Consider the following 19276-nt stretch of genomic DNA (forward strand, 5'->3'; position numbering starts at 1 on the left):
TCTGTACAGTCAGTCAAATATTTGTCTTATTTGTCCTGGATTCGATATCTCAACTCCCAAGTAATGAGGCCTTCTGCATATTCCAACCACCTCAAGTTTTCTTAAAAATGGAAAAGGGATGCACTTTGTAAGGATACATGGTTATATCACAGTTCCCAAGGGGAGGGGGACAATGAGAACTCAGGACGTCACCCCAAACTCGCAATTTCCATTTTCTCTGCTCCTTTCTACATATATTCCACTCTTCTGGGTTTATTTTTTCTATATTGTGTCGTTTTTTTGCCATTATCAGATTTCTGTCCTTACACTTACTTTGCTTTCCTCTTCCTCATTTTTTAAAAAATAAATGTTTCATTTCCTTAATTATTTTGTTACTGGATTAATAATGAAAGTATGTTATACTGAATTTTCCTTTCAAGGTAGGACTTTGGCCAAGTCCCATAGGTTTTAGGTAGAGTCTTTTGCAAACTGACATGTAACATTTTGAAATTGCAATTTTTGTTTCTTCCTTAATGAGGAATAAGTTTGTAAAATAATGATATGATAGTATAGTTTCTATTTTTTGTTATTTACTTTTGCTTTTCTATAATTTTGATAAAAGAATGTAGTCTTACGATGTTTACTCTTTGCATTTTATTGATATTTTCTGTGTCAATATATAAGCCATTTATATACACCTTTGTAGCATTTCATGTCACTTGACGCTATTCCATTTTATGGATTTACCATCATTTATTTTTTAAGTTTATTTTAAGTTTATTTTTTAAGTTTATTTATTTTTTAAGTTTTGAAAGAGAGAGAGAGAGGGCATGAAAGCAGGGGAGGTGAAGAGAGAGAGGGAGACAGAATCCCAAGCAGACTCCACACTCAGCACAGACCCCGACACAGGACTCGATCTCACGACCGTGAGACCATGACGTAAACCAATATCAAGAGTCAGACGCCCCTACCATCATTCATTTAACAATGTTCTGTTTTGGACATTTGGACAACAACATATGGGAAAGCTCTCTTTCCTATAGTGCTGGGAAAGGCTGGCTATTACGTTTTTAAATTCTGGACGTTGTTATCGGTAATACAGGTAATTGTTATATAACAATTCTGTGACCTACCTCTCTGTGATCACTATAGTTTTACCTTTCCTAGAATTTCGTAGAAATGATATATATAGTATGTAATCTTTTGTATATGGTTTGCTTTGAGATTCATCTGAATGTCCCCAAATTTGTTAATCCATTCAGCCATTGGACTCTTGGGTAGATTCAAGTTATTGACTACTATGAACAAAGCTACTAGGAGCATTTGAGTATAAGTCTTTGTGCGGATATTTTCTTTCCTTTCTCTTGCATAGATTCATAGGAGAGAAACTGCTGGGACATATGGTAAATATATTTAACTTTAGAAGAAGCTGATGGGATGTTTTTCCGGAGGGGCTGTGCTAACGTGCATTCCCACGAGCTCTGAGTGTGGGGTTCCAGTGGCTCCATATCCTCTCCAACACTTGCTATTATCAGTCCCTTAAAATCTGGCATTATATTGGGGCGCCTGGGTGGCGCAGTCGGTTAAGCGTCCGACTTCAGCCAGGTCACGATCTCGCGGTCCGTGAGTTCGAGCCTCGCGTCGGGCTCTGGGCTGATGGCTCGGAGCCTGGAGCCTGTTTCCGATTCTGTGTCTCCCTCTCTCTCTGCCCCTCCCCCGTTCATGCTCTGTCTCTCTCTGTCCCAAAAATAAATAAACGTTGAAAAAAAAATTAAAAAAAAAATCTGGCATTATAATGAGTGCTTAGTAGTGTCTCACGATGGTTTCGAGTTGCATTTTGCTAACATCATTATTATGGAGCATCTTTTTATGTGCTCATTCACCTTCCGTATACCTTCTCTGGTGAAATATCCATTTCAATCTTTTGCACATTTTCTTACTACGGTTTGTCTTCTTCCTGTTGAATTCTGTGAGTTCTTTCTATTGTGTTTTCTGCATGTAAATCCTTCATTAGATACATGCTTTGCTACTATTTTCTTCCAGTCTCTGGCTTGTCTTTTCGATTTCTTAACAGTATTTTTCAAAGAGAATTTTTAAAAAAGTTTTGGTGAAGTCATATATACCAATCTTTTTATTTTATGAATTGTGATTCAAATGGGATATGTAAGAAATCTTTGTCTAACCCGAGATTGTAAAGGTTCTTTTTCTCCTATGTTTTCTTTTAGAAGTTTTATAATTTTAGTTTTTACGTTTATGGTTATCGCATATCTTGCATTCCTTTCCGTATAGAGTATGAGGTAAGGTCTGCAGCTCATCCTTACTCATGTGGATATGCAACGGTTCGACCGATTTCATGAAAAGCCTATTTCCTAATGAATTGCCTTGTCATCCCTGTTGAAAATCAGATGGCCACATTTGTGTGGGTTTCTTTCTGGATTCTCTGTTACAAGGTCTTTCTTCCCAGCCCTGTACAAGCTCTGGGAACTGTTGGTCACACTGCTTTTCTGCGGGTCTCTTGCTGGCCCCAGGCAGCTTCCTCTCACAAGTGTGGATCAGTACTCAACCACAGATTCGAGGGATCTGTCTGCAGTTTCCTCTGTCCACCAGGAGTATACCACAAATTCCAGTTGCTTTTGGCTTCCCAGTTTCTGGTCTCCCTCTCTTTGGGCTCTTTATGGCTTCCTCTTCTTCCTTGGAAATTACCTGGGGCTGTGGTCAGTCTCCCTTCATTTGTTTTTCTCTCCGGAATCACAGTCCTATACTGCCAGATGTCTGGTGTGCAGAGATCATTCCTTCGTATACCATTTTCTGTTCTATTGATTTTTTAAGCCTGGAGGGCCAATCTGGTCGCTATTACTCTCCACCATGGTCAAAGGAGGCTTTGTTCTTGAATGGCAACATGGCGGCCACATTGTCTTCCTTTCAGACTTTTGTGCATATGGGTCTGTCGTCTTTTGACCCTGAAGGCTGTTGTGGAAAAGTCCGAGGTTTGTTTTTTTGCTTCTGATTGGGACTTACTTGTCCCAACGGCATAGCAACAAAAGTCTTCATTGGTGAAATCTAGTCACCTGGTAACCTGGATACATTTTTGCATAGATTGTTCTGTATAATTCTTTTTCTCTTTCTTTTTCTTCATGGGTTGTCTTTCCAGTCTTCTCATTCAGTTCATCGCAGGGAAATTTTTCTGTACCATATCTGTGAATTGTGAGCTCCCTTTGCTGAAATCTTCCCTCAGGCACACCAGTCATTCTTGAGTTGGGTTATCTCTGACCCACCATTTCTCTCTGACTGCTTTCACATCTGATCTTTTTTCTCTGAATACGCTGTTACTTCCCTCCATAATGAGAACTTGTCTTTCAGCCAAGCCTTTTTCTAATTTGTATAAAAATAGGAAATATGTAAATCTGAAATTGTGTGGTTTGGAGTTCTAATTTGTTTTCTTTGCTCTGAAATTTCCTTTTCATCTCGTCTCTGGTGTTTTACTATTTCTCTATTACTCCTTTGTTTTATCAAATTCTTCTTACTATAAGTTTTTGCAGGGGAAACTGCTTCTGTTCATGGGACCGAGTGTTCTCCCAGCCTGAAGAGGGTTCGCTGTTTTTCTTTCCTTTTGCTGAATGTTTGCAAAGTGCCCTTGGCATTTTTCCCCTGCTGCTTATGCTGAAAGTGGGCGTCCTGTCCAACCGTTGGTTTGTTCTAACGGATTTCGAGTATTTCTCCCTGACACCCTGCTCACTTCTTCTGGGCTACTTGGTTGTATCTTCTCCAAGCTTCGGTGTTTGTCTGGGACGACTTTCGATCTTTTTTTGCTCCAAATGCACCCGGGAGGGAAAGAATGGACGGGGAAAGCTCTGACCGGTTGGCTTAAGCTCATGTAAATCTGGAGCAAAGGCAGCCTCACGCATCACTTGACCCAGGGCCTCAAACGCGGTCTCCTCATCTTGCTCTGTTTCCATCTGCTGGTTGTGTTTCTTGAGGCTCTGTTCCTGAGTCCACAGACTCTCCTCCTTTTCCAGAAAGTTCATCATGTCAGCTTCAAGTTACTGCAAAACAAAACAAAGAAAGCAGAACAAAACAAAAGAGAACAATAAAAAACAAACAAACAAACAAACAAACCTCAAAACACAGCGACGACACCCCCCTCGTGCCTCTGCCGACAAATTTGTTGGCATTTTTAGTAGCTCGAATGTGGTCAGACACCCACAGGCCTAGTGTTTGGGGGAGGAGGTACTGGAATTGCTTTGGACTCATTTTGAGTTTGGGGAGGCGGAAGTGACGACTTTGCTGCAAGTCCAGAACCTTCCACAATGATGTCTGGGAGTCTCCCAGGGTGTGGAGAGGGACACGGTGTCACCTGTCCTGTTCCTGTCCGGGGAACAAGGAAGCCCGGAGCTCCTCCAGGAAAGGGGCTACATCTAGGACGGGCTAGGGCAGACCAACACTGGGTGAGGGGCCGGGGGAGGGAGATGTCAGGGCCCGGGGCACAGAGGCCACTGAACACAGAACACGGTCTGGGGCATGAGGCCCCTACAGGCGGGGGCCAGAGCGAGAGCAAACTCCGGGGCGAGGGACACAAGAGCAGCCAGCAGGTGGCTTTGAGTGGGTCATTTCGGCTGCACTGTTATGACTCTTAACACTACCATCTCGAATCCCTGGGTATTTTTGGTCTAAAGTAATTGTGTCTAAATTAATGGGCTATGACACCAATTACTTTAGCTTAGTTGTAACAAACTGTCAAATGATGTACCAATAATATTTTCCTAATATGTGAAAGTAAACATGCAATTTGCATATGAAATGTTTAAAATGGCCATTCTTGCACTATCTGCCATCCACAGTCGTCTCTCACCTCCTTGACATATATCGCTGCTAATGGGATCTTACTCTGGGAAATACCGGTCTGAACGATGTGAAGAAGACAGTGCTCCCTGTGTTGCCATAATGCAGCGGGACAACTCTTAACTTTTTTTTTTTCTTTTTCACTACAATTTGAAGCTGCTGACTCCTTTTTCCATTTATCACTATGTGTGTGGTTTTTTGAAAAAAAAAATCACAAAGTCACCTTATGTCACACAGACCTCTACAGTGTATAATAGCGTTCATTTTACTCTTTGAATTAATTCATGTACATCCATGCTTTTCTTATGAAATGCGTGTAGTTTATATGTACTTTGGGACATTTCAGGAGAAAGACTGCCTTGATGTGACCCTAATTTCCCACGAAAGAGGCAAGTTTTTAATACATAAAAGCCTTTCTTGACATTGCAATGCCTCAAGGAGTCAAACATTTAATATTTTTTATCCTGCCTTAATAACTATCAGAAATAGCTACCTAAATCCTATGTGCCAAGAGTGTTTCCCGAGTATCTCAGTGCTGCGTTATGTCCTATCACCAACTTTTCCCTCCATCCCTGGAGCAAAGTGAAAATACATACGAGGCAAAATCCGGGTGGATAATAAACTATTCCATACGTGATAATGTTCTGTGGATTACACGCACAAATTTCACACTGACAAACAAGGAAATTAAATGAGTCCCTTCTGCTAAAAGAAGTTGAAGGAAAAACACACTTTTGCTAAAGTGTAAACACTTCTGAGACACTTGATTTTTACGTGAGGTGTAAAAAGATATTCCATGCATTACGAGATCGCTTGGAGCAGATCACAGAAGTTCTGTGTCGGATTGTTTTATTATTTGGCTTCCCAGCGGTACCAACCATAATTTTTGGACATCAGTTTATCAAGGGCTTAAATCAAATTTTCTTAATCACACAAGAAGTAAAGTGATTGGAGTGTCTGGTCTGACTCTTGAGTTCAGCTCAGGTCAGGATCTCCTGGCCCATGAGATTGAGCCCCGCGTTGGGCTCTGTACTGACTGTGGAGCCTGCTTGGGTCTCTCTTCGTCCTCTCTCCCTGTCCTCCCCTTCTCGTGCTCTCTCTCTCTCTCTTTCTCTCTCTCTCTTTCAAAATAAATAAATAGACATTAAAAAAAAAAAAAAGAAGGAAAGTAATTAATGGATTTGTTACTGTGAATGGAACAAAAACCTGTCCTGGTACGTACATACGTGAACTTGTTTCCAAAAGAACCCCGCATACACAATGTATTGTAAAAGAAACCACCCGCATTCTCTATTTACATGTACTCTCCTCTGTGAGAAATGACATACGGACAGGGATGCTCCTCGCGGCATATTTGTCTTAGAAAACAGGTGGGGGGCACGCGGGGGCTCAGCTGGTTAAGCGTCCGACTCGTGACTTGGTTTGGATCAGGACATGATGTCATAGTTCATAGGTTCCAGCCCCGCGTCGGGCTCTGGGCTAACAGTGCAGAGCCTGCTTGAGATTTTCTTCTCTCCCCTTCTCTCTGCCCCTCTCCCTCTTCTCCAACCAAATAAAAAAATAAACCATAAAGAAAAGAAAAGAAAAGAAAAGAAAAGAAAAGAAAAGAAAAGAAAACAGTTGGGAACAACCTAAGTGGCTTAGGACAGAAGAGCAGTTGAATAAATGTGGGTGTACCCACCCACAGGCTTCAAGTGGCTACAATGAATATTTGTATGAAGCGTATCCACAGAGTACAGCAATTCAGGCGGCAGAAAATCCCTATGTGTATCTTTTTGTAAATGTCCAAGGTTCCTCTGGAAGGATAGGGAAGAAACTGGCTACCGACTTTGTCTCGGGAGAGACGAACCGGCTGTCAGGGGAATAAGGAAGTCAGCGAGACTTAGGTTTTTCAGTTTCATTTTTAAAAACGTTTTGTATTTTGAGCTGTGTGTGCGCATTCCTTATTTTTTTTAGGTATGATGTCAGCTGCCATTTAAGTAACAGAACCACATAACTTGACTACACATTCTAACTGCGATTCTGAACAACATATAGCATAGCACTCGAATTGCTACCTATGTGTGTGTCGTGCATTTAACGTTTCTTCAAAAATCTTTCACTCGGTGCCATTTAAGGTGCTCGCTGAGTGCTGAAGATGCAACACTCATGGGGACTCGGCCTCTGGGGAAGGGATCCATGGAGACAGCTAGAGACCAATGCAGTAAGCAGTTAAAATAAAGGTGGCAAATCCAGTTACAACCATGACAGAGTAATAGATACCACATTTAACCTCCTGCCATCCACAGGCATGAAACAGGAAAAAAAAAAAAGTGTGTGGTAAAGGGTGTTTTTGGGTCAATGGACGGCCATGAACCTGGAGAGGACGGGGCGTGGGAGATGGTCCCATTAACCCCGAGCGCTGGCAGGGACGACCTCTGAACGGCAGCCTGGAGAAGAAAAGTCACTCAGAAAGCAGCGTTCTTTCTGAGCGGAGGACACAGCTCCCAGTCTGTGGCCAGGAGGGCTGGAGCATATGAGGAGGGTACTGAAGCAGAAAAGTTGTGCAGAAAAGAAGCGATGGCTTTCTGCACGAGAGCCCTAAACTCTTCCCTCTCGTGTGAGCTGTGCATCATCAGGATGAAAACCTTGCTTCCTAAAGCCTCTACGGGGGGCTGTGAGAGTGGAGGGGATCCCAGGAGTTCCGACCAGCTAGGGTGGAAAGACCTCGTCAGATGCGTTAGGCGTTCAGTTCCGGGCTCAGAAAAACCATGCTTATGACCGGGGCTACCAGAGTTCTGGAGAAAGGGCTTCTATCAGCTTAAGCGGATAACGTGAAAACGAATCTAGACTCCCAAGAATGCAGACAATTAAAAAATTAGGCGTGCAAGGGCGCCTGGGCAGCTCAGTCGGCTAAGCGTCCGACTTCGGCTCAGGTCATGATGTCCTGGTTCGTGAATTTGAGCCCCACATCAGGCTCTCTGCGGTCAGCGCAGAGCCCGCTTCGAATCCTCTCTCTCCCTCTCTCTCCGCCCCTTCCCCCCTCTCAAAAATAAATAAATATGTAAAAAATTAGACGTGCAAAGGAACAGGAAAATAATCAGGACCAAAAGCATCAATAGATGCAAAGATGACACAGATCTTAAAATTAGCAAAGAGCTCAGAGGTGCCATTAGACGTACATCCGAGAATTTAAAGGAAAAGATGAAAAACCGTGGGGAACCTTGGCAGAGAAATAAAAACAAACCAAATAAAACGAACCAAATAAAAATTCTGTGACCTAAAAATACAATATCTGAAAGGAAACACCGAATGGACTGAACAGAGGATTAAGCACTGCAGAAGGAAAGATCGGCAAACTTAAATATTCAGCTATAGGAACCTACCCAGACTGAATCACAGAGACAAAGAAGGACTTAAAGGTTTGGAAACCTTCAGTGACCCATGGGATAATATTGGGAGATATCACGTACATATAGTTGGAGTCCCAGAAATGGGAGAAAGTAGAAAATATTTAAAAAAAAATAATGGCTGAAAATGTCCAAATTTCATGCAAACTATAAACCTATAAACCAAGAAGCCCAGCTCATCCTAAGTATGATAGACACAAAGAAAACTACACTAAAACGTGTCGTTTTATTTTATTTTATTTATTCTTTTTTTTTTTTTTTTTTTTTTTGGTGCAAAAAGGTGATTCTGTTACAGCACGGGGACAGGACCCATGGGCAGAAAGAGCTGCCCTGGGATTGTGGGGAGTGACTGATTATACACTTCTGAGTTTGTGGAAGGAGGGGGGATACTATTTTAATCACATTTCTCAAAAAACAATGAGACGATCTTAGAAGCAGCTGGAGGAAGAAGATGCATTTCCTAAAGTACTGATATAGATAGTAAAGCATGAATGCGCCCCCCCCCCAAAATGTCGCTCTGTGAAAGAAACCATAAGTGAAAAAGTTCATTGTATGATTCCATTGATGTGAAGATCGAGATTGGGGCCCCTGGGCGGGGGGGCGCCTGGGGGGGGCTCAGTCAGTTGAGTGTCTGACTCTTGACTTTGGCTCAGGTCATGATCCAAGGGTGGTAGGATCAAGCCTTGTGTCTTGCTTAAGATTCTCTCTCTCTTTCTCTCTCTCCCTATGCCCTCTCCCACTCATGTGTGCTCGCTTTCTCTAGCTCTTTCTAAAACTAAAAAAAGAAAACACAAAAAACGACCATGGTAAAAAGTACCAGAGCAGGGACTGCTTTGGTGGGATTCGGGAATTTTCTGGGAAGGGACATGTGGGGACTTTCTAGGGTGATGGAAATGCGATTGGGACACTTTTTTGCATATTTGTCTTTATTCATAAAACTGTCTTTATTCATAAAATTCACTAAGATTTGTATAATTCACCTATATTATTCATCAACGAAAAGTAATGCAAGAAAAAAACAAAGAGTTAAAATGCCCTGAGACCCCCCCTGAAGGAGGAGACAACTGCTTGTTTTCCTGGGAGACTGGAGGAATCTTGCAAAAATCCCATTCTCTCGATTTCACTGGTTAATAACTGTTAATACTTGGGCATAACTTGGAGAAAGGAGAGCGGGAAGGATAACTGGGTAATGCAAACATAGAAAGTTCTGTACCCCTTGGAGTTATTCGTTCTGGCACGTTCTAGAGATCAGAATAGTCATCCTGTGTTTTCCTCCTTGTGGGCACTGGTCCTAAAGTCAGTGTTCCTTGCTTGTCCTGCCCTGTGGCCAATCAGTCACCAAGACGTTCTGATTTTATCTCCCAAAGTCCTGTCATTTTATGCTAATGTCTCTGTACAGTGTTTAAAAGCAAACTGAGATGTGCTTCCTCCATACCAATTCTGCCTTTTTTGTTTGTTTGTTTGTTTATCCTCCTAGAGAGCATTTCTGGCCTGAGTGTTTTAATTTTAGCTGACATCTACTGGGGCCTTTAAGGTCAGTGAGCATAATCTGTGTTACCCTGAACTCGAGCCCAAAGTCTCAGCCCTCAAATAAACGGAAGACAAGACACACAGCGAGGGTTAAGAGTAAGGGTCTCAGGAAAACTGCCTCCGGCCTCCTGCGGGTCACAGGAAGGGAGCTGCAGGGTTTGGGGGGGGAGCAGGGCTCCCTAGGGGGGATTGAACAGGAAGTGCTGATGGGGGCTGGGGCCTGGGGGCCTGGGTCTAAAAGAGGAAGATGGCTAAGGGGTCAGGATGGCAAGAGGGAGGGTGGATCCTTGAAGCCTAGGGTGAGAAGAGGGGAGCCGTCTCAGGTGTGAGAAGCTTGAGCAGGAAGAGAAGCCGAACGGGGAGGGGGAAGAAGGATCAAGGGGCTTCCGTACGGGAACCAGCACAACCCTGGCTGCAACGCCTCTGACAACATGCTTCAGCGTGACGATGACGGATGTCTTCAGACTCTAGAAGAAGTGAAGGGATGCTGCTTCATTCCTGGAAGAATCCAACAGAGAGGATGTTACCAGGAGACAGGAGCCATCTGCCCCGCATCATGTTACCAGGGCTGTTGACTTTCCAACAGCAGATGTCTGACAAAGGCGACTTGTTCCTCTCTTCTTGCATCACGGTCTCCGTCTCCACGGCCCCGCAGCGTTAACAAGCAGAACCGTGCTCCCCGGGGCTTTGAAATGGTGGCCTTCGCGTACACCAGCCTGGCTCTGTAGGCCACCGCAGCAGGCACACTGAGACCTGGGTGATGTCCCTGGCCTACCTGGGCCCACCCACCTGGGCTGCTCCCCGCAGGGACCCTGGCGGGGGGGCGGGGCAGGGGGAGGGGAGCCGCCTGTCCAGCTGGGCTCCGAACACAAGTCTGCCTGGTGCTGCCTGCTGGGCCCCTCCTCCTCTGAGCTGCCAGCCCACATGTTTTCATTGACACGTCCTGGCTATCGGGGCTGTGTGAGGAGCCTGAGACGGAGATAGAGAGGTGCTGGAGTCCCGCATGGCACGGACCGTCTTGGGGCTCAAAGCCCCGACGCGATCGGGGCGGGGTGGGGGGCTAGTGGCTGACCAGAATGACGGACGCCAGACCAATGGGTACATCTCAGAGAGAGTAGCAGAGGACGGGAGTGCCAGGCGATTTTCCGGGGGCAGAGGGGAACAGCCCGGGTGGGGAAGAGCTGGGCTCCAACAGGGAAGGGGCGCAGGGGTGAGGGCCCAGAGCAGCCGAGATGTCAGGCAGAGGTGAATCCGAGGTGGGGGGAGAGGTAGAGACGGGGATGCTCGTGGAGACGCTGAGTCAGAGCAAGACTGGCCTGAGATGGTGGGAGAAGGGGCAGAGCTTTGTGGAGAAGCTCTCCTTTATTTGAGTCTCCTGCATACGGATGGTGGAGGGAGCCCTGGAGTGGGACGGGATCCCCCAGGCACGGTGGGGGCGGGACAGGAAGGGAAGCGGAGTTCAAGATCTCCACTGTGGCACCCTCTTTACCTCCTGTGCAAGGGAAGCTTTACTCTGGGCGGGTCAACTGCGGACGGTCTCAGCCAGCAGGCGCCCCATCCCGCCTCAGTCTTTGGGGTCTACAGCTCTGTGGGCAACAGCCCCTACTGCCCCAGGCGTCGCCTGGGGGCTATGATGCAAGGTCGGGTTCTGTGACCTCACTGCCACCTTCTCCAGTTGGTTCCCGCATTCACAAACCCGGAGCAGTGAGGTCCCCACGGCAGGGATGCAATCTCCCTCAGGAAGGCCAGGTCTTGGACCAAGCTTCGGGACCGCAATGATGTTACCTGTATCCTTTCTGCCCTCCGGATTGGAACGCCCGTGACTCTGACACCTCCCTACATAGCGCACAGCAGGTCGCCTGGAGAGCAGTCCCCGAGAGCAGCAGGTCCCGACCCTTCCTGGCAGCGGCTCTTCCTCCGTGTAGGTGGGTTTCCCTTTGCCGGGCTCTGCCTCCTGGACCCCCAAGCCCCTCACCAACCAGGTGGTGACCCCATCCCCTCTTCAGCGAGGAGGACACCGGCTCGGGAGATTTTCCGGGCTCTCTCTGTACGTCTCGGAACCAGAAGCGGTACAGGGTGCCGCGCGCTCCCTTGTACCCCCTGCGTGACCCAAAGCGTGTCCCCAGCCAGGTCACTTCCCGGTGCCCAGGGCCAAGGCGGGGTAGGAAGGGCCTTTCCCGCGCGGAAGAGCGCCCGTCACACCTGTCCCCGTCGGTGGGCGCGCGGCTCCGGGCAGTGGCCCCCTCACCCCCACCCCGGCCAGGGTCTCTCCCCGGAAGGGGCGCCAGCCGGGGAAGACGGACGTCCAGCGAGCGCGGCGGGGCGCCTCCAGGTGGGGCTGGCGCCCGGGGTGCGCTCCCCGCGCCGGACGGCAGGCGTCGCCCCCGCTCCTCGCTGCGCCGGCCCCCGCCCCCGCCGCGGAGCCCGAGCCCGAGCCGGAGCCGGAGCCGGAGCCCGAGCCCGAGCGCGAGCGGAGGAGGCGGCGGGACCCGGCAAATTTCCTGCTCGGCTGCGGGCGGCTGGAGGCTGCGCCGGCGGCGCCCGGACCCCGCGGCCTCCGCGCGTCCCCACGACCCTCCTTGGCGCCGGCGGGGACCGAGGGGCGCCCCGGAGGGCGGCGGGCGGGCGCCCGGGAGATGCGGAGCCGCCGCGGCGGCGCGATCGGCGCGACCGGACCGGCCCCCCCGAGGTGAGCGCGCGCGCGCGCGCGGGGTGCGGGCGGGGGCCGTGCGCCCCTCCGGGGACCGCGCGACCGGGGCGGCCGGAACAGGCCGGGGACGCCGCCTGGGCCGCCGCGGCGGGAGGGAGGGGCCGCGCCCGGGCGCCGGGTCTCGGAGCCGGGTCCCCAGCGGCCCCGCGGCGCGCCGGGTGCCGGCGGCTGGGGACGGCGCGACCCCGGCCTCGGCGCCTCGGGCCCCTCCGCTCCCCCCCCGCCCAACTTGGCCACCACCTCGGCGGCTCCCGCGCTCCCTCTCGGGAAACCCGCACCCCGAGCGCGTGTCTGCGGGTGGCGACAGTGCCGTGGGTCGGCGACGGGGACGTAGGTGAAAGCGGGCGAGACCGAGAGGGGGTCCCACGGGGTGTGTGGAGGGCCACACGATGCAGGCGTGGAGACGGGAGCCTTGTGAGAAAGTGACTCGGAGTTGCGCCAACTCTGGGAGGGGCGCGGGCCGCCGTGCGGATGCCGCCCCGAGGGTCCCGCGCCCTCGCCTTGGCAGGGAGGGGAGCGTGGAGGGCCGGAGGGCTCCCAGAGGTGCCGCGGGGACACCCCCGGCGGCGGGCAGGCCGGGCGGGCCCAGGCAGGACTGCCAGGATCCGCAGTGGCGGTGCGGTGACCTGTCAGAGCGCCTGGACCAGAGGTCAGCGCGGTGCCACGCCTGCGGGTTCGGGGGCCCCGACTGGGGACGGCTGGCAGACCCACGGGGAGAGACGCAGAGCCAAGCCCTGCCAGACCGTGCTGGACCTGGCCTAAATTCCTTCCTGGCGTGGCCAGCCTTTCCAGAAAGGTTAACGTGATGCTTGCCCAATTATATTAATTTGTCTTGAATCAGGACCACTCTAGCCGAGTTTCAACGCAGGAAACTCAAGGAAAGAAGAACGTGGCCCTGTGCTTGTGTTTTCCCGTGGAAGGCTGTTGAGTTAAATGCTGCTGGTCGCTTGGTTTAGAAATCACGGCCTCCCTGTTCAGTCCGCTCTTGACCCCGGGTGCCCCTTGACCCAGAGTGCCTGGAGGTCTTTGTGTCTCCATGATGGGTGAAATTCTGTCTCTGTGAAATAAAGACCCACGCCCATCCAAAGTGTGAGTGGAGGGGGCAGGGAGGGGAGGGCGTCTCTCCCAAACCGGTGCAATAGGCCCAAGGAGGGCCTCGATGGGGGGAGGTGGGGGAGGGGTGCGTGGGTGGCTACGGCTGGCTCCTGACGGCTCTCTCCCTCGGCCTCGCTGAGATGGGGCAGAGCTTTGTGTGCAAATAGCGTCGGGGTGTGTGCTCCCTGGGCACGAGCTCTAGGCCTTCAGGGAGGAAAAGGCCAGCTGGTGATGTGGACCAGGCCCAAGAGATGGGTCTGTGTTCTCAGTCAGGAGCCTGTAGGACACCCGGCCCTTCTCAGACTTGGCTGTGCCTCTGACTGTGACCCCAGGGACAGAGGTCTTTGATCTCTGGGGTGAGTGATACCCCCCGCCCCCGCAAGGAAAACAACAACAACAACCCTAGACTCCCCTTGTGTTGACATGAGCCAGGAGCTGGTTTTGTCCCTACAGAAGGGAAGGTTTTAGATTGAAAACATATCAAAATCTATGGCATCGCCCCCCCCCCACTCCCCCCCCCCTGGAGCTGAGTCAGTGTGGGAAGTGGATGACGGAATTACAGTCCCTGGGGCCCCTGGGAGGCCCAGAGTGAGCCGGAAGCAGCGTGGCCTGGTCCCCATGCTGTGCACAGAGGCCACTCCTCAAAAGCGTGTGCAAACCATCCATCCCGAGTGTGGCCGCCACAGCCGCGGGGGAAGGCGCGTCGGAGGGGCGGATGCCTGAGGAATCGACGGCATTTGCCGGGTGGTTAGTAATGAAGCCGAAATACAAATTTCAGTTGGTCAAAACCTAGGCCTCCTTCACACTGCGCCTCCGCGGGTCCGCTTGGCTCTGTGTCCACTGAGGTCCTCGCAGCCCAGGCTGCCCCCTTTTATCAGACTCCCTCCTTGCAGGTCAGAGGGGACTTTCTAGTCCAGACCTCCCCTCGGCAGTTCTCCTTCCCGGCTGCCCCCGTGACATTTCTCCTGGAATATCAGTGCCCCAACTCGAGGTTCCCCAAGTCAGACCTCTGATCCTCCGCCCCCACCAGCCCAACACTGTCCCCCTGTTTTCCTTACCCGTCTGATGGCACCAGCCTGCCCACCGCCATGGAAAGACAGGCTGATTGTAGTTTCCCTGCGGACGATGTCGTACCCTCAGCATCCAGCCAAGCACCTGACCGTGGGCTGGTCGTAACTGTCATCGGGCACATGAACCCATGAGGAAGTGAAACGTTTTAGGAGCCCATCTTCTGAAGCAGGTGAATTCGTGTCTTCTCAGTGGGCGTCAGCGGGGCTGGTAGGCGGCCACACATCCTGCTGGGGCAGATTGGACTGGTCACATCGCCAGTTCTTCTGGTGATGCCGAACGCACCTGCTGTGGACGGGGCTGGACCACAGAGACTCCAGATGACCCCTGAGGAGGCAGGCTTGGGAGCAGTGAGGGGACACCGAGGCAGCTCTCCTCGTCCCTGCACTGGAGTTCCACCCCCAGAGCGCCTGCTGTCGAAACAGGAACGGATGTATCCGTTGGGATCAAGACTGGCCTTCTTAATATTTGATGATTACTAAGGAGGAAACTGTGAGCTTCACGAGCATTTCCAGTTCTTCTTTGGCCGGTGCGTCCTAGTGAACCCGTGGCTCGCTACTCCCTGAGGGCACTGCCATGCTTTCCAGAGCCTCGGAGGTAGACCCTTGCTCCAGGCCTGCTCTGAATCTCCTTCTCCTCTGTCTCCATCTTGAGGGACTCCTACTCATACCTCACAACCCACTGCAAATGCCTCAGGGCTCCCCACAGCCTTCCTGACCCCTCTGCCTAAGAAAAATCTCTCTTTCAGTTCCACAGAAGGTTAACTCTGCCTGTTCTGGAGCACTCATCAGACCCTATTTTGGTTTCCAGTGGGCTTGTCCAAATAGTTTATCTCGTCTACCGGGTGGTCAGTGCTCCCAGGGTAGAGGATGTGTCTCTGAGAGTTTGGGCTTTGAGTTCAGGTATGGATTTACATAAATCCTGGCTCAGCTGTGACCTCGGCTGAGCTCTTCAAAATTGACACCTCGGTGTTGTCCTCCGTAGAATGGGAGCGATGATCTCTACCTCCCGGGGCGGTTTTGAGGGTGGCAGATGATACGTGGAAAGTACAAGGCAGATGACTGGCACCGAGTAAACCGGGCCGGGCTACAACACCTGAAGTTGTGCCCTGCGTGCAGTAAAAGAACCAGTGACGTCTGAAGGAGTGAATTAACCGAGTCACGACTCGTATTAACAGACACATCTCGCTCGCCACCCGAAGCGCTGGGTCAGATCCGTAAGGTGTGACGTGCTAGGTAACTTTATTTTTTGGTGATAATCCGGCGGATGATGAAGTATTTTAATCTCGTGACTTCGCCGCTTTCCCTGTGCTCCAAGAACAAGCCCGTTCTTCCACGCGCTCCATTGACGCTGCGGCGTTAAGAGTGGTCTGTGAGGCAGAAAGCTGGTTCTTGCACGTTGACCTGTGCTCGTGGACTGGATTAAGCCAGTCTGTGGGCGGGACAACACACAAGTGAGCCAAACCCGCACCAGGACGCACTGTGGGCTAGAGCCAGGTGTGTGCGTCCAGGGTCTAGATCCTGGATCTAGAACTAGAACGGCTTGTGGACTAGAACATATAAACCGTGGAGCTGTGGACTGCCCCCGACACGCTCAGGACTTAGCATTTCTTACCTCCGCAGACGGCAGTGTGGCACCAGGCCGTCTCTGAGCCCCTCCTAGCGCCAGTGCCCTGACCAGTCTCACCCTGTCCCCAGCCGGTGGAGGCAGCACCGCCGAATGTGCGCGATCGGATCGGATCCAGGGCCCCGGCTGCCTCCGGTTCTCGGTTCGTCCCTTCAGCCACGCCTGTCCCCGCTCTGGGTACCGGGTCTCCATAAAGTAGGATGTGGCCCGTGGGCACAGTGGGCACGCTTTTGTTTCGAATACGGACCCCAGACACGCCACAGATGTATCTTGGAGGGTTAGCCCTCTTGTTACTTTGTCATCTGGAGTTTTGCCCCCGGAGCAGGGTGCTGGATAATACTCCAGCTGCTTGGGGTTTTGGACCAGCCACATCCGAGGTGATGGGGTCTCACTGAATTTTACTAACTTCTCCAGCAAACACAGGTGCACGGCGTGGGGGGCTTCTGCTGGACGCGGGCACGGAGATCCCTAGTTCAGGGCTTAGTAAGCCAGCTTTCATTTCTTCTCTTGGTCTCGCTGCTGTTCCCCAAATGTCATTAGTCAAAGTCTGCCCCATCCAGGTGTTGTACTCAGGGAGTTTTGATGTGGTTCACAGCCTCTTTGAACTTGAACAGCACCCGGCTCCGAGCCAGAAATGTGGGTATAATGCCTTTCTTTCAACCACATAAATACTTCAAAAGGGCTGATCACGCTTATGAAATAGAAAAATTTTAACGCCATGTTTCAGAAAAACAACTTTTATATCGATTCCTATCGAAATAGGAACCAAATAAGTACTTTTAAAGGCTGTCTATCTTAAAAATATCTTTCCAATACAAATCAAGACTTTCCAATTAATATAGCCCATTCGTGCATCTTATATGAGAAAACCAAAAGGGTGAAAAAGTCTTCTTACACCCAGAAGCAAATAAAAACTCCATCAGGAGGTGAGGAAGGGGGAAAAAAAAGACCCTTGATTGTGCGCTAAAAATCTCAAGTGTTTGGGCAGGTGTTTTGATGTCAGCGTTTCTTGGGTGAAGAATGAGAATGGATAGGAAAACTTGTGCGGGCCCCAGGCTGGGGTGCCGGCAACACTGAATTTGACCCAGTAGGTGGGCTCATGGCGGAACGAGTGTCCAGGGTGCAGCCGTGTTCCCGAGACATGCGTGTGGCCGCATGGTCCTCTCTGGGGATGGGGGGACGCCTGTGCGACGCCTGGGGCTCACAGGACATCCAGCTCTCGTAAGTGAAGTGTAGACGTTGGAGGAAGCAAATGATAGTCCTGAGTGGGAGCCAGGCAGGGGCAGCGGAAGAGGCTGCTTGTAGAGGGCACTCCCAGCGAGGGTTTTACTTTTTCAGCACCGAGCTCGGAGCACAGACTTTGGAGCAGAGAGGCTTTTGGGTCAGACTGAGACTCATGGCACGGAAGCTTTGGACAAGTGACTGACCCTTTCCCAGTGTTTTCTGGTCTCTCTAATGAGGACAGTGACACTTCCCAGACAGGGTTGGCGTGTGGCTGGACTGAGGTCACGTGTAGGGAGCCCAGTGTAGTGCCTGCCAAACCGGTCAGTGGCCTTTTCCTGTGCCCGGGAGTCAAGGGGGTGGCTGGCCTTCAGTCCAAGGATTGGCATAATCTGGGCTCGGATTTCTCTCCTGCCACATTCGCTTTGTCTTCAGGGCAAGTCACTTAATTCCCATTCTATAAACGCGGACATAATTTCCAGGTATCAGTGCCTGTAAAGCTATTTGGACGTTTCCAGCTGAATGTTAGTCACCGATTTTTGTACGGGGGGGGGGGGGGGGGGCGGGGGGGGGAGACGGGGCAAATGAGTTCCATTCTTCTCCTCAACCAAGGTTTCAGAATGTCCCATCACATAACTACTTGATTACAATGTATTATTCAAAGTGACCCTTGAACGCAGCCTTTTTATTTTGTTTCCTATTCCAAAAGGACTTTGCAGTTTTCAGGCTATGTCTGTGTAGTAGAACTTTCATGAGTCTGTTCCGTTGGCTCTCAGCAGACCTGGCCCGGACTCCTTCGCCAACACACTTGAGTGCCCTGGGGGTGGGGGGGTGGGGGTGCCCCTGCTGGAGCAGAGCCCAGGCAAGTGGAAGGTCCTGCCCCGGCAGGTTCCTCATTAAACCGAGGGCGCTCTGGTCTTCCTTTCTTCTCTAGTTCAAAAGGCCGACTTCAAAGGTGGACACCCACTTGTCCGATCTGATGTCACGGCCCCGAGGCCTATGCCCACCTCCCCTAGCAGTCTGCTTGTCTGGGTTCTCGTCATGGGATAAAGCTTTTATTTTGTTGTTTGAAATCCAGCACAGGTGGAAATCCCTCGGTGAGAAGGGCTGTGTCTTCAGTGTGGGCTCTCACGTTTGAGTTCTAGGGCTGACTCGCTTCCTGGGGGGGGGGGGGGGGCTTGGGGTGAAGGGTTTAAGGAGACAGAGGAGGAGAAGAGCAAACGTGTTACAAAACCCACTTGCAGTGAAAGGCAGGGCTCTTTTTGAGGTGAGAGGGGATGGGCCTTTGGGGACCCCGTGTCCCGCCATGGAGACAAATAGATCTTCCCTTCAGAATGCTCTGCTGATTTTCTAGATTCCAGAAATGAGTGCTAGTGAATTAAGCTAAGCCAAGCATCTGTTCCTACAAATGTTCGTGTTTCTTTCCAGACCTTTCCTGTCCTCAGCATACTTCTCCACTGTGGTACATACAGAAGAGAAAGTAAGAGAGGAGAGAGAGAAACAGAGTCAGAGTCAGAGACACAGAGAGAGACACACACACAGACTCTCAGACACTAATGTGTTTTTTCTTCCAGGATTTGTCATCTGAGGCTGCCTCCACTTTCCCTTTAAACCCCGGGTGGGAGCCGGGGATCCTGGACACGTGTGGTCAAGACGTGTGGCCTGGGACAGTTTTAGAGGGCAAAGGGGTGGCATGGCTGGTGGCGTCAGCATATGGAGCTAATATTCAGAGCCAGGCCCTGGGAGTCTCTGACGCAGGACCTGTCGTCCCCCACGGTTACAGGAGAAAACCAGAGTGAACGAACAAAAAGCCAGAAAA

The 19276-nt window shown here is 50.8% G+C and overlaps 2 protein-coding genes across 3 annotated transcripts in view; one reads left to right on the forward strand and one right to left on the reverse strand.

Moving 5' to 3' along the window:
• Nucleotides 1–9146: 9146 nt before the first annotated feature.
• Nucleotides 9147–16428, reverse strand: LOC123577321 (translation initiation factor IF-2-like). Its single transcript, XM_045439404.1, has 3 exons — nucleotides 16297–16428; nucleotides 11523–13042; nucleotides 9147–10235 (listed from the first exon to the last, which is right to left on the reverse strand). The coding sequence occupies exons 1-3, from the start codon at nucleotides 16426–16428 to the stop codon at nucleotides 10205–10207; spliced, it is 1683 nt and encodes a 560-aa protein (XP_045295360.1). The 3' UTR covers nucleotides 9147–10204.
• PTPRE (protein tyrosine phosphatase receptor type E) overlaps nucleotides 11556–19276 on the forward strand; it is a 164295-nt gene continuing 156574 nt past the window's right edge. The window contains exon 1 of one of the 2 annotated variants that reach the window (XM_045439239.1): nucleotides 11556–11662. The gene's annotated coding sequence lies outside the window, so the exon portion shown is untranslated. Of the gene's footprint in view, nucleotides 11663–12229; nucleotides 12427–19276 lie in introns of those variants that run through there. The other variant, XM_045439238.1, reaches the window with a different exon arrangement.

This window comes from Leopardus geoffroyi, chromosome D2, assembly GCF_018350155.1.
Source record: "Leopardus geoffroyi isolate Oge1 chromosome D2, O.geoffroyi_Oge1_pat1.0, whole genome shotgun sequence".
NCBI lineage: Eukaryota > Metazoa > Chordata > Mammalia > Carnivora > Felidae > Leopardus > Leopardus geoffroyi.